This window comes from Gekko japonicus, unplaced genomic scaffold (genome assembly GCF_001447785.1).
Source record: "Gekko japonicus isolate JY-2015 unplaced genomic scaffold, Gekko_japonicus_V1.1 scaffold1770, whole genome shotgun sequence".
NCBI classification, from domain to species: Eukaryota; Metazoa; Chordata; class Lepidosauria; order Squamata; family Gekkonidae; genus Gekko; species Gekko japonicus.
The window spans coordinates 373291-393729 of NW_015174892.1; the positions used below are offsets into that span (position 1 = coordinate 373291).

The 20439-nt window shown below is 43.3% G+C and overlaps 1 protein-coding gene across 1 annotated transcript in view; it reads left to right on the plus strand.

Annotated features, from left to right (window-relative positions):
- The window catches only part of ITSN1 (intersectin 1), a gene marked incomplete at its 3' end in the record, with an annotated part of 77127 nt that extends 57351 nt beyond the window's left edge, over positions 1–19776 (plus strand). Inside the window, exons 13-19 of the mRNA XM_015424935.1 lie at positions 751–900; positions 1106–1246; positions 3993–4080; positions 4572–4711; positions 10957–11078; positions 19168–19397; positions 19606–19776. Coding sequence (XP_015280421.1) covers positions 751–900; positions 1106–1246; positions 3993–4080; positions 4572–4711; positions 10957–11078; positions 19168–19397; positions 19606–19776 — 1042 coding nt within the window. The remainder of the gene's footprint in view (positions 1–750; positions 901–1105; positions 1247–3992; positions 4081–4571; positions 4712–10956; positions 11079–19167; positions 19398–19605) is intronic.
- Positions 19777–20439: the final 663 nt, after the last annotated feature.

The window sequence follows — 20439 nt, forward strand, 5'->3', positions numbered from 1 at the left end:
CTGCCTCCCCCTGCTCGCCACTCACCTTCCAAATGGCGGCGGCAGCCTCCGCAGAGCGTTCAGTGCGCATGCGCACGTAACACTCTGACACTTTCGGGGGGATTTAAATATTCCCCCGATATTTTTTTTAGTTTTTAGATTTTTGTGCACCCCTGGGGACTGCCCCAAGAGTGCACAAAACTTTCCCTGCCCCCCAGGTGGCCCTGGAGTGCGGATTTAGCGATCCGCACAGACGGGGCCACTTGGCTATTAGATATATAGATGTATTAGATAAAATGTTGTAAAGCACAACAGCCTGCTTTAACATTGCCCAAATCTTTGTTCGCCAGGGAGTATCTGGAAAGTGTACTCTGTTCCTTCTTTATTTTGCAAACCTTTTCTACTGTTATACCTTCAGCTCTAGAGTAGTAATAACATCTGAGCAAGGAGGTGGTATAGATAATTTGGATGTGAGATCTCCTTAAATTTAGACATTATATCTGCATTCTCTAGCATATGCTAGATACAGCATAGTGAAAATTGTGTATTAATCACATTATTGTGTACACATAGTGAAGAGGCACAGAGATGTTTTCACAGTTGTTGAACCACAGAGGTATAGGAGGGAGGGTATATCTGTTAGAGTATGTAAGCGTATGCTGTTAACATAAATCCAGTTCATCCAAAATACTAGTTTTGTGTTTGACTGGTTTATAAGGGGAGACACATTATAAAAAGCAGTTAATTACTTTCATATGCATTCTGCTGCAGGCTGCAAAAAGGGAACTTGAGAGGCAAAGACAACTAGAGTGGGAACGCAATCGCCGGCAAGAACTCCTGAATCAAAGGAACAAAGAACAAGAGGATATAGTTGTTCTGAAAGCCAAGAAAAAAACTTTAGAATTCGAATTGGAAGCTCTAGTAAGTGAAACTGCTTGCAGGAAACTTGATGCTCCATTTACTATACTGATTATTCAAAATTGCCACAAAATGTATTCCTTATAAAACAGAGTAGTTCCCATAGGCATCTTTTCTTTCGGTTTACAGGACAGACTAAGAATATTTATAGCCATATTGTATTCTAATTAAAACTTGAGTAAACCAATAATTTTTTTTCTTGTTGCAGAATGATAAAAAGCATCAACTGGAAGGTAAACTTCAGGATATCAGGTGTCGATTATCTACCCAAAGACAAGAGATTGAGAGTACAAACAAATCTAGAGAGCTAAGAATAGCAGAAATTACACATTTGCAACAGCAGTTACAAGTAAGTGTGTGGTGGTCTTAAAATATTCAGCTATTACATTCAATCTATTCTGATACTGACAGTGCAAAATGACACATAGTGGACAATAATATGAATTGGTAATTATCAGAAATGTTAACATAACAATGGAATTTATTGATTTAATTTTGTAATCCCCCTTGGATCCCAATTTTTAAAATTTCTTTCTTTCATAAAACGGGGGGGACAGGACCATGGGGGGGAACTTAAAATCCAGCAATTAAATAAGATTTAAAAAGGGGGGGGGGAATAAAGATAAGACAAAAATATAACAACAGTGGTGGCTGAGCTACACATAAGTTTCTGTAACCCATTTCCAAATATCCAAAAATAGGTCCATACAGAATTGCCTTCTATATGCTATGTGTTCAAATGCTGATAGAGTTCTAAGGTCCTCAGTCCATTGATTTACTGGAGGTGGGCTTTTATCTTCCCAGTGTTGTAGTAAGGACACGGAGGGTCCATTTTTGTTGACCATCAGTTAGCCTTCAAAAGATGGGCAGATAGTTTAAAAGTACATAAAAATCCTCAAAAAATCAATGAACATTCTATACAAGATTGATAGGAGTAATAACTTCTTCCCAGAGAAACTGAATGACTTAATGCTCCCAAAGCATATGTTTAAAGGGTGTGTCCAGTAAGTTACAATGCCATCAATTAGACACTTTACTCAGTCCTTTACTAAAGAGTCACCTTGGTGTCTAGTATATCCTAAACATAATTTTTTGCTGAATAAGTCTCACCTTAAGATCCATAGAGTAGGTATAGACTTTAAGGCCATATCCTGTTGCTTTAACAAACTAAGTCGATCTAACTCCTTATTCCATTCATTTCTGAGACTCTGCATATTTATTAATTGACATAAAAGCTTTATAAACAAACCCCTTTGGATCTCATGTTGAGAGTAATGTTGAATTGAAATATTTGTAATAAATAACAATAAAAACAGTCACTGCATGGCCAACATCTTACTCATCTTGAGTGACATTTTTAAAAACTTGCATAGTACTTGAAAAACTTGAATATTTCCATAAAATTTATTAGTAAAGATTCCACAATTGTATTTAGGGGAAAAAAGAACAAAGAAAATGAGAATAACTTTTCCCCAAGCTATAAAACAATAGCTCACCTTGTCCTTCTACATATATTTTGGTGTTAGGAGATACTTATTTTTTAAGAGCTGCTTTCCCCCTTCCCAGATCTGGCTAGACTGTTTGCTATAGTTTTAAAAGCTAAAGTCTCAGGCTAGCCAAGTTAAGGCTCTCTTAAATCCTATTGCTAGATTTAAGTCTTTGCTTGCATCTCTTCCGCTGCAATACATAGGACTGAAAATTGTCCTGTTGTGGGAAACTGGAATTAACAAGTATGGGTTGTTACACTTTGCCTAGACTTGCTTACCTGTAGTAGGAAATACAGGTTCAGGGGGTATAAAGGCTAGCCTTCAAAAAGTGTCTATGCAGTGTGGGGCAAAGTTCACTGTAAAGATTGAACTGACATTGGGTGGAGTCCAGTGGAAGAATTCTCAGAAGCTGGCAGAATATATTTTATTTATTTGATTTATACCCCGCCCTCCCCGCTGAAGCAGGCTCGGGGTGGCTTACATAAAATGCTGTAGCTAAAACAATATAGGTAAAAGCTTAAAAACACAACATAAGGTGCTAGTAAACAGTTTAAATGGCGATGGCAAAAACAGAGTAGCTTCAGTAAATGTAGTCAGTATTTGATGTTAGAATTAGCGAAGCTCAGGCTTGTCTTCCCCAATAACCTGCTGTTTGTCCTAAAACTCGTCTCTGAGGATCAGGAAAGCCTGGGGGGGGGAGTGCACCACAGGATGGGGCTCTGAAGCAATACGGAGCATCAGATAAAATTGCCTTTCTTTCTCTTTCACTCATGCCTTGAATCAGCTGGCGATAGAGGAGGCAGCTTTATTTGTCTTCCCCCTCCTTGTCATGCAGCACCCCCATCCTGTGGCACATTTTGGTTGCAAGGTTCTCCTGATCCTCAGAGAGGGGTTTGGGAGTAAATGGTCAGCTTCTTGGGAAAGAGGAAGACAGAGAGAGGTCCACTCTGCCAACTCTATGAACTCTTCTGCTATCCTGAAAGTCTTGTTAGCTGGGCGATGAGGAGCAAGATTCTAAGAGCCAGGTATAGAGGCAGACTGACAGGGCCATTAGCCACACTGGGCATTGATTAACTTAACTAGGCTGCTGGTATCTACCACTGTTCTTGCTTGGAACAGGTCTGATTTAAATTCTGTGCCTGTGGTGTGAATTTTTAAATGCATCCCCATTACACAGCAATGCATTGGCTACTGTAGTATTTGTATATTGTATGCACTGTTGCCCACAACATGTTAGTGAAGAGGGAATGTATTACCTCTTTAATAAATTCTGCATTATGTATCCTGGGAAAAATATGCTTCTAGAGATGTAATCTGTTCATAAGAGCTTGATATACAAAGACAAATAGGTGGTCCTTAGGCCTAGGTTTTTTGGAACTGTATGAAGTATCTGGACATTATATGAGCAAGGGGACGGGACATCTATAAAGCATTTCATCCCTATTTGGTTTATTCATACTTTTACGTGGTGGGGTATAAAGTTTTACTGTTTACTTTCACAGGTAGTTTAAGTATTGTGTTAATGAAGTGTATGATTGAAAGTTGTCTAAAACTTGTGGCTGAGGCAAAACTGAAGATAAGCAATCATTCCTATTTTATTGTTTTCAGGAATCTCAGCAAATGCTTGGAAGGCTAATTCCAGAAAAACAGTTACTTAATGATCATTTAAAACAGGTTCAACAGAATAGTTTGCACAGTAAGTATATTTAAAACATTGGGCTGGCTTCAACCAGCTTTTTCATTCACCCAGTCTCCTTTCTTATAAAGCCCACATCTAATATGGGCTTCGTACATTCCAATCCCATGCTCCATAGCATAGCTTTTTTTTGGTGGTCCGTGTAAACCCTTCCTCCTTTTTTCAGCAGCAAAGAAGCTGGTGGGCTACAGCTCATTGTTCACCTTGGCGTGAATCCAGTGGTGCCTTAACATGAGAAAAAGGCACTTAGGCAGCAGGGTCTCTGCCAGTTGTCCCTCCTCAATGCTCTCAGATTTTGTTCCAGAAGGAAGGGGGGTGGCACAAGACCATAGAGGAGTGAAGAAGCCAGATTGCGTAATTCCACAAGCAGAATTTCACTTTGTAGTTTTTAGGCTCCAGCCCCTTGACGGCATTATTTTAAATATGACTCTGAGATTTATGCCCCCAATGAAGGACAGATTGACAATACAATATCTATTTTTCAATAACAGGAGATTCACTTCTCACTGTCAAAAGAGCCTTAGAAGTGAAGGAATTAGCACGCCAGCAGCTTCGTGACCAGTTAGATGAAGTAGAGAAAGACACCAGATCAAAACTTCAAGAGATTGATATATTCAATAATCAGCTAAAGGTAACCATGTCAACTGCTATTGTCCAAGCAAATCTAAAAGGCTATAAGGTAGAGGAAGTAATATTTTTGACTACTGAATAGACATTAGATCATTGACAAATTTTAGTTTATCGTTTCTGCAAGTCAAGAGTCCCGATTACGTAGTCAAGCAAATACAATTCTGCAAATTCAGAAGAAGCAGAATAAATTATATAAACGTTTGAGTAGAGCTCCTAAATTTAACATCAGCATCAACAGAAATGTACCAGCTTTTAACCTGACAGTGCATCTGCAAATTCTTTTTTAGTACAAGAATTTAAATCTGTTGGGGTGAGTGGGCTGGATCTGAGCCATAGTTAATGCCTCCTTGAGAGGGGGGGGTTTGTTTCCTCAGCCTTAAAACAGGCAGTGGTACATCCACTTCTAGCTCTACCCTGGGCGCAGTAGATCTCAATAACGATTGACCAGTTTTAAAGGTTTCATCATTGAGCAAGGTGATAAAACAGTGATGGCTGGACAACTTCAAGATTTCCTGGATTAAGCAGATTATTTGGATCATTTCCGGTCTGCTTTTGGGCCTGGTTATGGGACTAAAACAGCCTTGGTTGTCCTGGTGATTTACTCTGGAGGCAGAGGCAGTGCAACTCTGTTGATTTTTCTGGACTTCTCCTTGGCCTTTGATACCATTGATCATGGTATCCTCTGGAATGCCTTTCCAGACTAGAATCCGGGAGGTACCTTTTTGCAGTGGTTCTGCTCCTACCTGGAGGGAAGGTTTCAGGAGTTAGTGCTGCTCACTCCGTTGACCTTTGGCCTATGGGGGTCCCACAAGGCTCCATCTTGTCCCCCATGCTCTTGAACATCTACATGGAACTGTTGGGTGAGGTCATCTTGATATTTGGCCTGGATTGTCACCCATATGCAGATGACACTCAGCTCTATCTCGTGCTTGCATCTGATCCTAGGGATGCTGTAGAAACCCTAAACCAGTGCCTGGAGGCAGTTGTTGGAATGGACGTGGCCTGAAAGGATAGAAAGGCAGGATATAAATTTTGCAAAATAAATACATATGAAAATGTCTACATGAAATGCGGCGGCCAGGCTGTTGATGGGTCTCCCTATGTGGGAGCACATCCAGCCTGTGCTAAAGACATTGCACTGGCTGCCAATAGCACACCGGATTTGCTTCAAGGTGCTGTTTTTGACCTTTAAAGCCCTTTATGGTCAGGGACCTGCCTACCTGAGGGACCGCCTTTCCCTGCATGTTCCCCAGAGAGCACTGAGATCAGGATCACAAAACCGCTTGGCCCTCCCTGGTCCGAAGGACGCCAGGTTGACATCGACCAGGACTAGGGCGTTCTCTTTGGCAGCTCCAACCTGCTGGAATGAGGTCCCTGGCGAGATCAGGGCCCTGCAGGATCTATCACAGTTCCACAGGGCCATGAAAAGGAGCTTTTCCGGCAGGCATTTCGATAGGAGCTGCACTTTATCAGCTAAGCCCTGTGCTAACCTAGAGCTAGAAGCTACCTAGAATGGTATCCACTGCTGAACGTGTTAATGAATGAACTTTATTATACTGTACCGCCATTGATATAGTAGCGGTCTTATGTCATGTTTTATGTATTTTTATTGTGATATGTATCTTGTTTTATTGGTTTTATGTAAGCCGCCCTGAGCCTGCTTCGGCGGGGAGGGCAGGGTAAAAGTTGAAACAATAAATAAATAAATAAATGGCTGAGAGAGGTTTCACAGAAACTTGGAGTGAAGGTTCATGGAAATGCTGCACCCCTGCTTGGGCAGCGTTCAGGATTTTAGGCAGTTGCCTTCTCCCTATTTGCAATTGCTTCCAACAGCAAATGAAGAACAGTTTTCTGCTTACCCAGCAATAAGGTTGGAATCCCAGAGCTTAGATTCTTTCCACAAGCCCTTTACAAAATGGCACAGAATAAGTTGCCATCACGTATAACCATCTCATTGAATGTTTACATAAGATCTCTGTCTATTTGTCCAGGTATACCTATGTTATATATAAGAAAGTTGTCTACAATGCTGTTTTTATGTTGTCATGAGCCTGCTTGCCACTTCTTATCTGTCTGAGTGTTGACAAAGCGCAGGCCTCTCTGTTGCTCTCACTGGATTTATCTGCAGCCTTTGATACAGTAGATCATGCTATCTTGTTGAGGCACCTGGAGACCAAAGTAGGGATCAGGGCTGTGTGTGGAACTGGGTAAAATAATTCCTTATGAATCAGATGCAAAGGGTTGCTATTGGAAACTAGTCGTCATTAATTTTTTTGGTATTTTGTAGATGTATGTATGTGTTCGTGTGTGTGTGCATGCATGTGGGTGCACCTGGAAGCATGGCGACTTCTAGTGACTGACTGTGTGCAGCTGGAAGTCATGGTGACCTCTGGTGACTGACCACTACTGGGGGCCTGGAGGATATTTGGAGAGGTGGCTGAATAAAGCCTGCCACAGCCTCCTGCCTCTAGTATTTCAAGGAGGTCTCCCATCCAAGTATTTGCCAGAGTCAACCCTGCTTAGCTTCCAAGATCTGATTAGATCAGGCTTGCCTGGGCTATCCTCAGGGCACTAGTTGTCATTATTGTGGAACCTATTTTATGGAGCTCCACAGGGTGCAATTCTATCCCCCATGATTTTCAGTCTCTGTGTATTAGGAGAATCATTTGTAGTTTTGGGGTTGGTTGTCATCAATATGCTGCTGCTACTCAGCTCTATATATCCTATATACCCTTATATAGGTATATCTATATACCTTGAGGTCCTGAATCACTGCCTGGCCACAGTGGTTAACTGGCTAAAAATCAATAAATTGAAATTAAACCTTGAAAAGAAGAGGTAATGCTGGTTGGGAAGGCAGAGGCCTTGAAGGCAGAGGCTTTGCTGACTTACTTAAGAGCCTTGGGGTTATATTGGATGCAACGTTATTACTGGAAAAGCAAATTAATGGTACTGAAAAAAGGCCTTCTTCCAACTCAGTGTAGCCCAAAAGATGGCCTTGATACGGCTGATCAGGTCACCTGGATTCACACCTCAGTAATACTGAGATTGTGCTTCTGGTTTATGGCGACACGCTGGCAGACGCACCTCCTGGACCTCCCAGGGGTGCGATCTGCGCGCTAGCGGTTAGGAGGGTGGGCAATTGTTCGTCACTTTGTGAAAGGCTCCTAGCCATGGGGCATTTGGAGGGTGGCCTCTTCACCAGCGCGCTGCTGGGGAATTGAGGTGCTCTCCCACCCCGGCAGTCCTGCTGCTATGCATCCAAATGGAACTAGAGCCGCTGACCGGGACAAACGTCGGAGATTGAGCATTTTAAATGGACTTTAACTGAGGTCTTATGACCAACAACAAACATTGAGTCGAGTAAAAGCGAAATGCCGATAATTAAAAAAGAAAGCCCTTCCCTGGGAACGGCGACAAAAGCGAGTGGAAAGCGAGTGGGGGAGGGGCCCCTCCCATAGGCATGACCTAAAAAGTGAGTTAACAAGGGAAGGGAGCAGAAGTTAAAGCATTGAAATCTGTTTTAAGAAACTTAGCATATGGGCGAATTTCAGAGACTTTAGCGAGTTTATACAAAAGTAAACAATCCATTAAAATGGCGTGAAAAAAAATGGAGAGAGAAAAACAAGCAAAAGTGAAACCACCGGGGAGCATGAGCCCACGACTGGAAGAGACCACTGAGTTCTCTATGCATCTGGTGGACTCTTTGCGCCCTCTACTGGACCAGATGACTAACATCAATCAACAGCTGACAACTTTAAATTAGAACTTTGCAGCTTAGCAGCTCCAACTCTCTGAAACTACAAAAAAGATGGAGCAAATAGCTGAGAAAGTAACGGAAATGGATGCCAACTCTAAAAAAGTTAAGAAAAAGGTACAAATGTACGAAAAAAAGCAAGCTTCGAATGAATTTTAACTTCTACAATTGCAAATAGAGAAAGCACGTGCGTTTACGCTATAGGGACCGGTCTCCACAGGGTATAATGGAGTGCCCAGCGGCTATTCCCCCCACTTTCTGATAGCCCTGAAGTGGGTGGAGGGGCTCCAACCTAGGGGATCCCCTGCCCCCAACTGGGGATTGGCATCCCTGGTAGTCAGGGCTCAATCCTTAGTAATGTGATGAGATGGGTCTGTCACAGGTTTTTGACAACAAAGTGTCTTGCCGAACTGGGAAAATGACAACATTAAGTGTTGGGGAAGAGCCAGTGGATTTGGAAGTAGTATCTGAGGAGGGTAGAGTCTGGGAACTTAAAGAAGTGCAACATGGATGTGATGTCCGTCTAGGACTTATAAGCTGATCTAATGATCTCATATACTTGGGGTTTTAGTTAGTATTGGATTTCTTTCCTTTCTCCATAGATGTAGATGTTCCCTCCCTATTTTTTCGTTGTAGTTTATAGAAAATGCAATAAAAATCCCCTCCAGGGGGCAAAAAAAAGGAGTGTGAGTCTGCAGTATTCTGCCTGGAGATGTGTGGGCTTGGCTATTTCTTCCACTGCACTGAAATGCCAATAGGATGGGATGGCAACAGTTTGTTGCGGGTCCCCTATTGTATTGTTATATTGTTTAATTTTTTTTTTTTTTTTAAAAAAACCACACACACACATACAGTGCAGTCTCCCAGACCAAATCCCATCTTTGCTAGCTTGCAGGCTAGAGCGCATTTTCTGGGAAGTCCTTATCTGTCCCTGCAGTACTTTAAAGTCCTAGGCACCTGACTCTGACAAGGTGGGTTGGGTGGGCTTGCAAGTGCTCAGCCATTTCATGTTTTTCCCCTGGATCCTAGGCTCAGACCATTTATATTTGTAGTTTCTTTTTTTCAAGGGGGAGAGGTTTGGGATCAACCACAGTTAAAATATAGAGTTCAACAAACTCACAGAACTTCCATTTTGCAGAGAAATATTAGTTTTATACACACACATCCTCCAATGGCATAGCTACTATAATATCTTTAACTGTGTTTGTCTATGTCATTCATAAAATTTATATCTCTGCTACCTGGCATTACATTTTATGACACACATGGCCCAGTCCGAAAAAGTCCCATTTATGTGAAATCTGGCCCTCATAAAAAATGTTATCCTAATGCATTAGTTATTGAATATCCCATTTTGTTGATAGTACTGAATCACTCTGTGTGATCCTCCATGAGTCCATGTTTCAAAGGCGGATCATAAATAACATAAATAAATAAGTATCTTCCCAAGACTGCATCCTGGTTGTTCCTTTCCATTGAGCAGTCCATTCAGCCAGAGCACAGGCCTTCCCTTTCTTCAGTAGTGGCTCCAACGTTACAAAATACGGATGGGCAAAAACCAGCTCACAAGACAAAATTCCGGCCTAACTTGGGCCAGTTCAGAGCTCAGAAACTGATGTTCGGGAAGCAAAACCCAAAAGTTAGCCAGCCATTTAACCAAAGGGTTAAATGAAGCCCCTTCCCGAGCAATCCCTTTCTCCTGGCCATGGTGAGCCATGGCTAGGAGAAGGGGGAAAGGAAGTCCTTTCTCGGGCAGTCCCCCCATTTCTCCTGGCCTCACCAAGCTGTGGCTGGGAGAAAGTTGGAGGGGAAATCCCTTCCAGAGCAGTCCCCACCCCCTTTCTTCCGGCTGTGGAGAAAGTGGGAACCAAACTTGCTGGACCTGTTCATTTTGGGTGAAGCATATTTGGGTCACTTAGGTCTGGGGTTCAGTTTGTCGGCAGAACCGAACTGTCCTTTTTAGGTTCGTTCCCATCCCTATTACAGAACATTATCCCCAAGGAGATGAGGAAGCCCCCTTTCTGGTCTGTCTTTCATAAGAAATGTTAGATCAAAATTCTTTTTAGGTGGGCATTTTGCAGACTGCAGTTAATACCATGGTATTATTTTGAGGGAAAGTTCTGTAGCTTTGTACTTCTTTTAATTTTCTGTGAGACAGGCTTTTTGTGATCTGCTGTGATTGGTAGGAAAGATGGTGGCATATAAATACTTAAATAAATCGGAAGTATTCAGTGGTGTGATATTGAATACTTGGTGGTGGCAGTGGGTTAAAAGTTAAGAACCACTGTTCCAGTTTAAATCTTTCCCCACACAGCACCTGATGAACCCACAGTGACTTGTGGTAGTTTGAAGAGGTTTGATACAACTATTCTTATAGACTAAAGCACAGTAAAGTTGAACAATCTGGTGGTTCCTCACACTTCAGAAACATGGAGCCATTTAAAATATATTTGTGAAGCATTTGGTAATAGACTACTCCTTTATTGCAGGAGCTGAGGGAAATACATAATAAGCAGCAGCTGCAGAAGCAAAAAAGCATAGAAGCTGACAAGCTAAAACAAAAGGAGCATGAGAAAAAGACAGAACTGGAAAAACAAAAAGATAGTCAGAGGTAAGTTAATTTATAGGAACTTTATTTCACAATTGCTATGAACCATAAAGCTGACGTATACAAAATCAGATGGTTGGTCTTGACTAGTGGTTGCTCACCAGGGTCTTTCACGTCACCTACTACCAGATCCTTTAACAGGAGAAACCAGGGATTGAACCAGGGACCCTCTGCATACAAAGCAGATATTCTACCACTGCGCTGTGGCCCTTCCACAATGCACAAATTTGAACATCTGGATCTCTGACAATTTGCAGAAGATCCACTGCCTATATATTGAAAGAAGACTGAAGTTCAACATAGGGGCATGTTTCTCCACTTTTTGGTTTACTAAACATACTGTGTTAATTCCTACATGGGCATAGTTTATCAGTTTATATCCCTAGATAGTGTCTTTATGAGGGGCAGATGTCTTGGAGCCAGTTTGGTATAGTGGTTAAGAACAGCAGACTCTAATCTGGAGAACCAAGTTTGATTCTCCACTCTTCCATATAAGCCAGCTGGGTGACCTTGGGTCAGTCACAAGTTCTCTCAGAGCTGTTCTCTTAAGAGCAGTTTCTGTCAGAGCTCTCTCAGCCCCACCTACCTCACAGGGTGTCTGTTTTGAGGAGAGGAAGGGAAGGAGATTGTAAACCGCTCTGACACTGAGTGAAGGGCGGGGTACAAATCCAGTTCCTTCTTCTACTGCTGAAACTCAGGCTGCTACATTATAATGCTGGAAAATGATGGGGCCCAAGTAGATGCTCTTCAAGGAGCATTTATTTATTTATATTCCATTTTCACAAATATGTTTCATTGGGCAGCATTATGCAGAGGAGGGCCTTTTAAGAAGATCTCAGTGAATGAGTAGATTCATATATCAGTAGATAATCTTTCAGAAATACTGGGCCCAGACTACACAGAACTTTAAGCATTCACCCAGATATAAACTATTAGTTTCCCTGTCAAAATCCTTTCTGAAACACAATGGACTGGCTGAAGTTTCCAAGAGATCTTCAGAGGCACAGACTACATTACAATAATCTAACCTTAACAGTGATGGGAGCAAGGACAATCACAGTGAGCTGGTTTTTTCTAGGAAAGGCTGCAGTTGGTATACAAACTGGAGTTGGCTCAATAGGCCAGGTCCCTATATTTCTTTATTCGTATGTTAATAGTGGATATAGCAACCTTGTAACACATGAGTTTGGTTTGTAAGACGCAATGAGTGCAACATCTTGATGTTACCTAGACCAAGCCTTGCATGTAGCTAGGTGGTGCTAAAGATACTCTTTTTTGGTAAATGTGATCAGGGCAGAAATCCCGGAGAACCATTTTTCACTGCTGTGAAAAAACATATTGAGAAATGAGGACTTTCGGTGCAATACCTTATGGAAAATAAATAGTTCTGATAGGGCTCCCAACCATAGTTCCCTCTAAGCTGTGCTAGGGAGCTCTGGTGCACAAAATTTAAACAGGCAGTGCAGGAATTACTGCTTTCAACCCACAAGGCATTTTCCCTCCATTGGAAACAATGGAGGATGGGGCACCTCCTTCTGGGGCCCATAGAATTGGACCACTTGGTCCAATAATTATGAAACTTGGGGGTGGGGTTGAGGAGAGGCACCAGCAGCTATGCTGCAAATTTGGTGCCTCTACCTCAAAAAACATCTCCCACGAGCCCCAGATACCCCAGGATTGGTTCTCCATTATAGCCTATGAGACCTATTGACTATAATAGTCCCCATAAGCTACAATGGAGCTGGGAAAAATGCCTTGTTTTGCACACCCCTATTATGCTTTTCAGTATGATTTGTAAGCTGCCTTGAGTCACGGGGAAAAATGGGATATAAATATTTGAATAAATAAGTAGTTTGGGCAGGTTGATAACATTTAAGCAACTTCCTGTTTGTTAGGTTAGGCAGGGTTCTGACAGTGATTGTTCCTCCTCTGTTATACTTGAGCTGTAATGCTGGTTGTCATAGTTCACTAAAAAACCCAAAGTAGACTGCAAGAGTCTTCCCTCCCCCAAAGTGCTGGAATGTTTTCTAAAGCTCAGCACAGGGTGACAGTCCAAGACCAGGTCTACCAATATAGTAGAAAGGGGTGGGTAGACCTGCTCTCCAGAGGACAGGTCTACCAATATAGTGGACTGGGGTGGGTAGACCTGTTCTCTGGAGGACAGGTCTACCAATATTGTAGAAAAGGATTGGGTGAAATTTGACTTGATTCTGTTTTCTCTTATAATGTTTAAATTCTTCTTAAAATATAGTTGAAATATAATTTAAAAGAATTTATTCTGAGATTTTTACAAGGTTATGGAAGTAATCATCTAAAAAGCTGATTCTCCAGTGGTTGAGATAGTGGGACAGTCCTTACACATGGGATAAACTCCTCCTCCGGTAGCAGGGTTGGCTTCAAGCTTTGATCCAGGCGGGGAGGGGCTTATCCCCTAGAGGCATTCCAGTTCTTCCTGGCCCTGCTTCAGAGTAGGAAATGCTACTGCAGCGCTAGTCAGTGCAGCGAACAGAGAAGAAGGAAGGAAGGAAGAAGAAGTCGGGCCGCAGCACTAGCCCATGCAATTTCGGCGGCGTGGAAAGGAGAGAGCCAGTGGCGCCAGGAGGTCCCCAGGTACCGCGAAGGACCAAGGGCTCGCGGCAGACTCCCACCGGCCTCCAACCTTTGGGCCGGGAGCCTACCCCTTTAAGTGGCCAAGGGGTGTGGTAGAGTTTGCAGCCAGCGGTGGGGTGATGCCAATGAACTGGCTACCTCCCTGACTGTGGAGAAACTGAACTGGCTGAGTAGCTCTGTCGACGGGAACCTGACCCTTCTTCGTCTGAGCTATGGTGAGTTCTCCTTTCCTGCAATCGGCAGACCCCAAGGCTACCCAGGGTTTTCCTGGAGGGGGAAGGAGCAAGGCTAGGGAGGCCTGGAGAACCCAAGGCCTTCCCATAGATAAGGCTGAGCAATCTGCGGGGCAGTCATTCCCCACCAATGCGCAGAAGGTTCTTGTGACAAAGCTGCCCAGAATGACAGCCTAAAGTACTCTGAAGCAGATTGGCCCTGGCTAGTACTTGGGGGGGGGGGATCTCCACGCAAGGTCTAGATACAAAGGCTACCGGTAAATGGCCAACTCTGTAAAGGGTTATGGGGAGGCAATGGATTAGGCGGGAAAGAAGGGCGGCAGCCATTTTGTATCCTAGGAGCTGTATCCTAAGATGAGTGATCAAGCACCTCTAGATGCCATTCTAGACGTAAACAAAAGAGGCAATATAAATCCCCCCCAGAGAACATAGTCCCTTCTTGGATGGCAGGGAAGAAGAGTCTGGCTCCACAGACTCCTCCTTGGGGGCAGAGGAGGGGGAACTCTCAGAGGAAGAAGTTTCCATTCTGAACTTTACGGACCTTATGCGTTTGTTTAGCCACTTCGGATCTAGAATTACCCTGACATCCCCATTTTTCTTTGGAACTATAAAGAATACTGAGTATACTATTTGCTTTTGCTGGGAGGTTGGTACCCTTTCTATTGCTCCAATCTCCACAAGATGCTTGGACTTCTATTGGCCATTCAGGAGGGGGATTTTTTGATGTCTATCAACCTGTCAGAAGCCTATCTACACGTCCCGATCTGCAAGGCTCATCGGAGATTCCTTCAATTTGCTTACAGCGGACAGCATTTCCAATACCAGGCTCTCCCATTTGGTTTAAAATCTTCACTGAGAGTATTCACCAAGGTGCTAGTAACATTAGTGGCATAGCTCAGATTACAGGGAGTGGCATTGTTTCCTTAGCTGGACGACATTCTAATCAAAGCACCATCATTTCAGGAGAACATGGAGGTGTCCAACCTAAGGGTCCTTACCCTAAGGGATCATGGGTTTGTAATCAACAGGGAGAAGAGCAACCTTCATCCAACTCAGAGACTGGTTCATTTGGGTATACAAATAGACACGATGAAAGACAGAGTGTTTCTATCCCAGGAAAGAGAGCAGAACATTCGGTCCCTGTTAGCAGAAGTGCTGGGGAAAACCAGGACAGAGTTGATGGTTCTTGTGAAGCTCTTGGGCAGGATGGTGTCCTGTCAAGAAGTTGTACAGTGATCATGGTTCCATGCCAGACCACTGCAGAGATTTTTCTTCCTTACCAGGAGGAGATAGCACACAAGCGATGCAAGATGCTACAACTCCCAGAGGAAGTACATCAACAATTGAGGTGGTGGTTAGTACCACTCCACTTACAACAGGGAGTTCCACTATGAAACCCTCCAAGAATAGTGATGACTACAGATGCAAGTCTTTCAGGGTGGGGAGCTCACTTGAACGGACAGATGACACAGGGAGAATGGTCTCAGGATGAAGTGTTGAAGAGCATAAACTTCCTAGAGCTCAGGACGATAAAGCTGGGCTTATTGAGGTTCAGAGAATTGCTATCGGGACGGCATGTACTTGATGGACAACATGACAGCAAAGGCATATGTGAACCAACAGGGCGGGACCAGAGTTCGTGCCCTACACAAGGAAGCGAGCGAATTAATTGTCTGGGCAGAGAGTCATCTACTATCATTGAAAGTGATATATGTGGCAGGAAAAGACAATGTGCTGCTGGACTGGCTGAGCAGGAGGTGTCTGGATCAGTCAGAATGGATGTTGAACAAGATAATTTTCACTCAAATTTGCAACAGGTTCGGAATAGTAGTCCTGGACTTGTTTGCAGCAGAATCAAACCATCAAATTCCAGAGTTCTTTTCCAGAACAAGAGACAATCAGGCTATGGGAACCGACGCACTCAATTGCAACTGGCTACAAGGGCTCCTTTATGCGTTCCCACCAGTGCAAATAATGCACAGAGTGATACAAAAGATACATCAACAGAAGGGTGGTAGCACTGTTCTGGCCTCGAAGAGTGTGGTTTCAGGACCTAAAAAAGCTCTCGATAGCGGAACCATGGCGCCTGCCCGTACAAGAGGATCTGGTGACTCAAGGTCTAACACTAATACTCAGGAAAGGATCCAACAATAAGGTTTACAACACCACTTGGCAGGTGTTGCACTCCTGGTGCATGGAGCCTGAGATAGAACCCCTAAAAGCCTCAGTCAGCACTGTCCTGTGATTCCTGCAGGATGGCCTAGACAAAGGTCTTTGTACTAGCACGTTGAAGAGGCAGGTTTTGGCAGTACTGGGGGGGGGGGAGCCACGGAAAGTCATTGCTTCAACACCCTCATGTTAAAAGATTCTTGAGAGGTACTACCCTATTAAACCCACATCAGGTGCACCGGTTCACCGCTTGGAATCTGAATACCATCCTGAGGGCGTTGTGTAAGCATCTCTTTGAGCCCATGGCTTCATGCCCCTTAAAGGAACTAACCTTTAAGACATTATTTTTGATGGAGATAACTTTGGCATGTAGGGTGACGGAGCTGAGGGCATTGTCAGTCAATAGGGAACTATGTGTGTTTCACAATGACAGGGTGGTCCTTCGTCCAGATCCGGCCTTTGTGTCTAAGGTGAATTCCCTTTTCCATAGGGCAGAGGGGGTGGTGTTGCCTACTTTCTGCCCAAACCCTAAGCGCGATAAAGAAAGGGAATGGCATTGCCTGGACGTTCGAAGGGCCCTTAGTTTCTATATTGATAGAACTAAGCAATGGAGAAAGTCAGAAATGCTGTTTGAGTCTTTCAGAAAGTCCTCTTTGGGGGGGACAAGTGTCTACTGTCAATCTTAGCAGATGGGTTAAGGGCTGCATTATCCTAGCTTACAAGGCCAAGGGTCGAACCTCCCGAGGGGACTGTGGCACATTCCTTACGGGGAACAGCAACATCAGTTGTCTGCCAATCGTTCCCTTCTCTGGAAACGATCTATAGAGTGGCCACTTGGAGGTCTGTACATTCCTTCACTAGGCATTATAGAGTGGATAAGTTGGCATCAGCTGAGGCGGCCTTTGACCGCAGAGTGTTCCAACACACCCTGTAAATGAGGAAGCAAACCGACCCTCCCTTGGGGCACACTGCTTTTTTACATCCTGTGAGTAAGGACTGTCCCACTATCTGAACCACTGGAGAATGGAAGATTTCCTTCACTTACTGTGAAGCTTCCTTTCTCGGTGGTTCCGAAGTGGGACAGTCCTGCTCGCCCAATTTGTGGGTGTGGCTTCACTGGTTTACAGGGAGGGTATGCAACTACCAGGTTAAATACATCTGATTGGCAGGTTGGACACATGTTTCCCCTCTTGTCACTGAAATGTAAAGGGAAGGTTCTGCTGTGATTACGTTAGTTGATTTGTTTACTTTAGTAATTTATAGTAGTTATTCCAGTTTGGAGAAGTGTCCTTCCTTCTAATAGTTTGCCTTGTGGGGAGAGGCCGGCTTGGAGACAACTGAGATGCCTCTAGGAAATAAGCCCCTCCCTGCCTGGATCAAAGCTTGAAGCCGACCCTGCTACCAGAGGAGGAGCTTATCCCATAAGTAAGGACTGTCCCACTTCTGAACCACCAAGAAAGGAAGCTTCACAGTAAGTGAAGGAAATCTTCCATTTACATGATAGTCAGTTGTAGACTCACTCACAATTTAATGCTCACTACTTTCTGCCCTACTTTTTTTGCTCACAAGGTAGAATTTCTGCTCACAACACTGTGGAGCTTAGACAGATCATTGCTTCCAACTCCCTACCCCCCTGCCTGATGTGACTGAATATGTACTCATCACAATTACAAAATGTCATGACATAAACTACAACAGATTCAGTGGACAGAACATACAGTAGCAACCATGTTTATTTAAAAGCAGTGTAGCTGCTGTCCAACAGATAATTACCAAATCACACGTTCTAATGCATGTTCAAGGAATGTCTGTTTATTTCCAAATGGAACAGTATATACAGAAAAAAGGACTTAGGCAAATTCTGAAGTGCATTCTCTCAAGAGGATGGGATAGATAGGCTCAAAGAAAAGTGCTAGGAAATTCCAGATGGGGGAAAAAATTATGAAGGGCGGGGGGGGGCAGTCTGAAATGAAGGAGGAGAAGGAGATTGGATTTATATCCCGCCCTTCACTCAGCATTTCAGAGCAGTTTACAATCTCCTTCCCTTTCTCTCCCCACAACAGACACCCTGTGAGGTGGGTGGGGCTGAGAGAACTCTGAGAGACTGCTCTTCAGAGAACTGTGACTGACCCAAGGTCACCAAGTTGGCTGCATGTGGACGAGTGGGGACTCAAGCCCAGTTCTCCCAGATTTGAGTCTGCGCTCTTAACCACTACACCAAACTGGCTCAGTAGAGGTTTCTTTTGGTAGCCTGGGATCTTGGTAGATCCTGAACTGTCAGAGAGATGACCTGGCAATCTTAAGACTTTTGTACATTAATCAGAATCTGTAGTGCTGGGTCAAACTGTGTTTGCATTGCTCCATGCCCGTGGCCAGGATTTTGTAATTTGTGGGGCCTCTAAATAGGTCATGGGGCACTGACATCACAAAATATTTTTTTTAAAAAAACAAAACTTACTTTTGCAGCATTCACACTCTGCCTGCCTACACAGGGAAGCAAGCCACACTTGGAGAAGGGGTGGCAGAGGGGAATCCTCCAGGTGGCTCAGAAAGTTGGGAGTCCTCTGGGTGGCCCACAGAGCTGGGGGACCTGGGGGCTGGATGGAAGTCAGGGGGCATTGGCAGGAAGTCGGGGGGGCAGACCCCCCAATGCCCTACTGTAGCTGCAGGCCTGCATTGCTCTCTCTTTGTCTTTCCTTTGTTGGTAGCTTGTAGAAGAATAGAATGGTGCATACACTGATTTCAGATTTATTGTTCTATGGTGGGTTGTTTTTTAAAAAAGTTAAAGCCTTTTATTTGATCATTCTGAAACTTGGAGGGACATATTGCTCCAGGGAATTGGTGTAAACTTTGTTTTATCTGGAAGAAGTATTAACATTCCTGCCTTGTCCTACACATTCAACAGAGAAACTTAACAATAAGCTTCTCTTATTTGTCAGTTTCTATCAGTGGTGAATCTGTATTACAGTGCTCTCAGTAGGTGCTGCTAATAATACTAATAAATAGTCACAAGAGGTATGTTCAGATTCTGAAATACAGTTCTATGTCACACCCATTTTATTATTCTGTATTTTCATTAGAAGAATCCAAGAACGGGAGAGACAGTGGCTTGATAGAATACAGCAGGAAGAAGAACACCAGAGGCCAAGAAAAATTCAAGAAGAAGAAAAGCAAAAATGGGAAGAATTAAGTAAGAAGAAGGAACACGAAGACAAGAACAAACAGGAAGTACAAGAAAAACTGAATAAGCTTTTTCATCAGCATAAAGATCCAGCAAAGCTGGCTATCCAAGCTCCTTGGTCAAGTGCAGGTACAAAATAATTGGAGACAATTAATGTGCATATATAAACTTGTTTTAATTATGGTAGAGTACTTCTGCTTTTCTCTTCTTCAAAGTGGGAGGTAAAAATGTGAAGTATTATAGTATAAGAACTGATCAGACACTTCAATGCAAATCAAAAGACCTGATTTTCACATACAATATAACCTGTTAAATATTTTTGTTTTCATGAATATAGAAAAGGCTCCACTAACAATTTCTGCTCAGGAAGATGTAAAAATAGTATATTATCGAGCACTGTATCCTTTTGAATCCCGAAGCCATGATGAAATCACTATCCAGCCAGGAGACATCATCATGGTAAGAAAAGAATTGTCTGTTTCCTGCTATCATTGCTTTCCACAAGTGGGTAAAGGCATACCAGTTTCATTTGGCGTTCCTTCACTGACTCTCCTTTCTGTGTTTTGCTTAATCGTGGTTTGTATTCTGTGTCTTTCAATAGCTTGTTTTGATGTCTTTGATTCTTTGCCATCTTGGGCACCATAAACTGGGTGGAAAGGTGGCATAAAAATGTTTTAAATAGAAGTTTCTGAGCAGTCTTCAAAGGCAATCTCATGTAGAAAGCATTACCATAATCAACTTTGGATGCATGTGACCAGAGCCCCATGCACACACCCTTATTCCATAGTCAGTACTACTGTCAACTTCAATTTATTGGTTCTCATCTAGCTCATCACCACCACAAGGCAACTTATAATAAGTAGTGTAAAAAGTCTGACTTCATAATGCTACAATCTCTCTGAGGAGGAATTCCATAATTTCGGTATCATGGCTGAGAAAGCCCTTTCTCAGTTTTTCAGCCATCCGGCCTCAGACAGCAAGGGCACCCAAAGAAGGGCCCCTGAAGATAACTGTAGTGGTCAGGTGATAGGGGTACTTTAAGATATGTTGACCCCAAGCTGTAGAGGGCTTTAAAGGTCAATACCAGCACTTCGAACTGGACCCAAAAGCTAATTGGAAACCACTGTAAGTGGACGAAGCTGGTGAAAGGCACCAGCACTACTGTCTCGTT